Source organism: Pollicipes pollicipes, unplaced genomic scaffold (assembly GCF_011947565.3).
Source record: "Pollicipes pollicipes isolate AB1234 unplaced genomic scaffold, Ppol_2.1 Scaffold_4002;HRSCAF=4701_pilon_pilon_pilon, whole genome shotgun sequence".
Taxonomy (NCBI): Eukaryota; Metazoa; Arthropoda; class Thecostraca; order Pollicipedomorpha; family Pollicipedidae; genus Pollicipes; species Pollicipes pollicipes.
In genome coordinates, this window is record NW_023596420.1 from 12023926 (window position 1) to 12027132 (window position 3207).

At 50.4% G+C, this 3207-nt stretch overlaps 1 protein-coding gene across 1 annotated transcript in view; it reads left to right on the forward strand.

The window, feature by feature from the left end:
• Positions 1 to 2876, forward strand: part of LOC119094100 (leucine-rich repeat-containing protein 57) — an 8668-nt gene extending 5792 nt beyond the window's left edge. The window contains exon 5 of the mRNA XM_037217175.1: positions 2819 to 2876. Coding sequence (XP_037073070.1) covers positions 2819 to 2876 — 58 coding nt within the window. The remainder of the gene's footprint in view (positions 1 to 2818) is intronic.
• Positions 2877 to 3207: the final 331 nt, after the last annotated feature.

The following is a 3207-nucleotide window of genomic DNA, read 5'->3' on the forward strand; positions in this document are numbered from 1 at the left end:
AGAGAGAGATAGAGAGAGAGAGAGAGATAGGAGAGAAGAGAGAGAGAGAGAGAGAGATAGAAGAGAGAGAGAGAGAGAGAGAGAGAGAGAGAGAGAGAGAGGAGAGAGAGAGAGAGAGAGAGAGAAGAGAGAGAGAGAGAAGAGAGAGAGAAGAGAGAGAGAGAGAGAGAGAGAAGAGAGAGAGAGAGAGAGAGAGAGGAGAGAGGAGGGAGAGAGAGTAGAGAGAGAGATAGATAGAGAGAGAGAGATGAGCGGATGAGAGAGATAGAGAGAGAGAGAGAGAGAGATAGAGAGAGAGAGAGAGAGAGAGAGAGAGGAGAGAGAGAGAGAGAGAGAGAGAGAGAGAGTTTTCATAATTATGACCAATACCGCTGCAATGTACTGCTTCTTTCTCAATGTCTCCGTGTGCATTAAATGACCCATGCTCTCTCCTAAGCACGGTACATCTTTCCAGAGTCAGCCGTGTCTGCTTCATGAAGTCGGATGGGATGTTATATCATATGCTGAGACGAGGCTGCATTGATTAAGGGTGGGGCCCAGGTCTACGTATACAGTCTAAACGTTCACTTAGACGGACGGCCTGATCATAACAAACTAAACGCGTGTCACGTTGTTTCCACTCCGCAACGTCTGTGGGCACTTACATATTTAGCGCCTCCTGCCTGCTGTCAGGTGAACCCGTTGTTTTTATGGAAGCCGTTCCGTCTCCCAAAAGTGAAGCAGCTTCCACGTCATCATACGGTTCTGCTCTGCTTCGAGAGTTTCGCAGGGGAGAGTGGGATGCGCTGTATTATGTCCAGGTAGTGCGAGAGGATCAGTCCAAATCTATGCGGCGGATGGAAGCCTGGAGTCACTTAGCTGACGCACAGTAGCTCACTCTACCTTTCAGTCCGATTCCGGCCGCATGCGTGCTTGCGTCTTTGGGCGAGCGCAAACAAATCTGTTTTTTGCGCATCGTTAAAAAGTATGGTGATCAGTGTAAAGGTGTGTTTAAGAGCTTACGCCACAGCAATACAAATCTGAATGTTATATTGAGTGGTAGGAAAGTGTACGAGTCGTACATGCTGCAGAGCTTGGCATCTGCTAGCCGAGGATTTCAGAGTGGTGCGAACTTTCTTCCAAGATTTCGGGTGATGCATGTATCTGCTGCGCATGGGACATATTGTGTCGTTGGTACAATGTGTCGACAGTATGTTATGGACCGACTTACTGTCAACCATTGTCTGGCCTGATCACCATGCCATATTGGCATCTAGACAATAAGTTGTCATTTATATGACCTACGTAAATTCATAAATTCCTGCTTAACAGCCGAAACCAAGATGGCAGTGGTCGTGAAGCAAACACCGACCGTTCAAGAGAGAAAAAATATGTTGTGTCGCAATCACGACGAATTCCGAAATAACACAGACGAATGCATTTCGTCTACACATCGCAAGACATCCAGCATGCTTGCGATGTACCTTACTCTATGGAAAAAACACATAAGCTCTATGCGATACAAGTTATGCCGGGGTGGGGTAAGCTGTCCCTTTTGAAAGGAGTCCATTTATAAGTCATACCAAAAGCCGAAGACGTGCTCTTAAGGCCTTAACGCTACGTATGAAGCTGAAGGTTGTAGCTGTCTGCTGATATAACAATTTTAGTCCTATCCTTAGTAGTTCTAGCAGTAGGTAGCTTATACTAAAAGCTGATACAACTGTTTTCACTCTCCCCTTTTGGTAACCGCGGGCAGCGAAACATTTTTCGATGTTTTCTTCACCACGGAAATAAAAACATACCCCTCTGTCAACGCAGCAAATTCCTTAAAGGAGATTTGCGGCGCTATTATGGCTGGTTTTTCCTCAACACAGATGCTTCGCTGTGCGGTTGCAAAAGACCCAGTCTCGAAAGCCCAGCACACAAAAAACACCCGTCACCCTTATCGTTGCTCGGCTGGTGGTGGACTATACCATCTGTTTTTGCGGCATTACGCCGTGCTAATCCGAGCCCGATCCCATCCCATCCGCTTCCCGCGCTTCTGCTGATGATCACGATAGGTGCGGTAACGTCCACATGGTGGCTTTTCACTTAAGCACGTCGTGGAAAATAACACATGCAGGGAACATAGCAAAAGAGCAATCCTGCCACCAGCACGGGAAAACATACACGAGCACACACACACACACACACACGCGCGCGCGCGCCAACAGTGAACAGCGCATAGTCAAACGTTGCGGAGGTCACAAGTCCGAGTTGGTTCACCATGCCAACAGCATCACCTGCTTCACGCGGCGTCGAACAGCCGGCGCCTTGAAGGTCGACGCCTAGCCTTTGTGCCGACGCCATCGTCGGCGTTGAGGATCAGGCTAACCGCGCTGATGCAACTGACATTGTGGCGTCCTCACGAGCTCAGTTGTTGCCTTGCCCCTACGGAGATCGTGATGACGCGAGAACGCTATACCATAGCACCATACACACCAAGCACCTACAGTCGTCATCCTACGCCAAAGCCGCCTGTTGCCAGCTCCTTGAAACAATGACCGTGAACTTGTGGTGAGGCACCAAGCGCCTGTGCACACGTCTCCAGCCCGGACCACGCCGTCGGTATGCACAAATGAGCAGGCACATTGTCGAGTCAAACCCGCTTGTTTAATCTGTCGGCAAAAAGCACGCGGCTCCATGCGAGTGATCGTGACAGACAATCTAATGAGCAGGCCCAGGATTCGACCCTGTGACCTCAGCGCGTCTTCACGATTTAATGGCTTAGCTACTGCGGGGCGTGCTCTTTCCATTCTCGCAGTCGATTTCGCTGTCGTTATTGTTCTCGTTGTTGTAGACTCTACCCCTGGAACTTCTCGTCGTTTAAGTATGTATGCGTCTCCTACCGCGCCTAAGAACAGCCGTACCTGCTGCCGCGATATCACAGAATCATCGTGCTAGGTATGGCTGGATGGTCTTCCCGATCAGCGTTCACGGAAAGATCGCCAGGGAGATATTTCCTTCAAGTTGCGTGTACCGCTTGCATGACAGCAAAGAGCTAATCACTGTCAAATCTATTGACGTAATAGACCGTTCATCCGTATTCCCGATCGGCGCAGTGCTCTCGATAAGATCCGCCACCGCGGAAGCCCCCCCCCCCCCCCCCCCCCCCCCGCTGCCCTGTGCGGCGGAGCGCGGCGCCGCCGTGAGGCAAGTCCTTCCGCGGCGACTGGGGTTTCCAGGTGG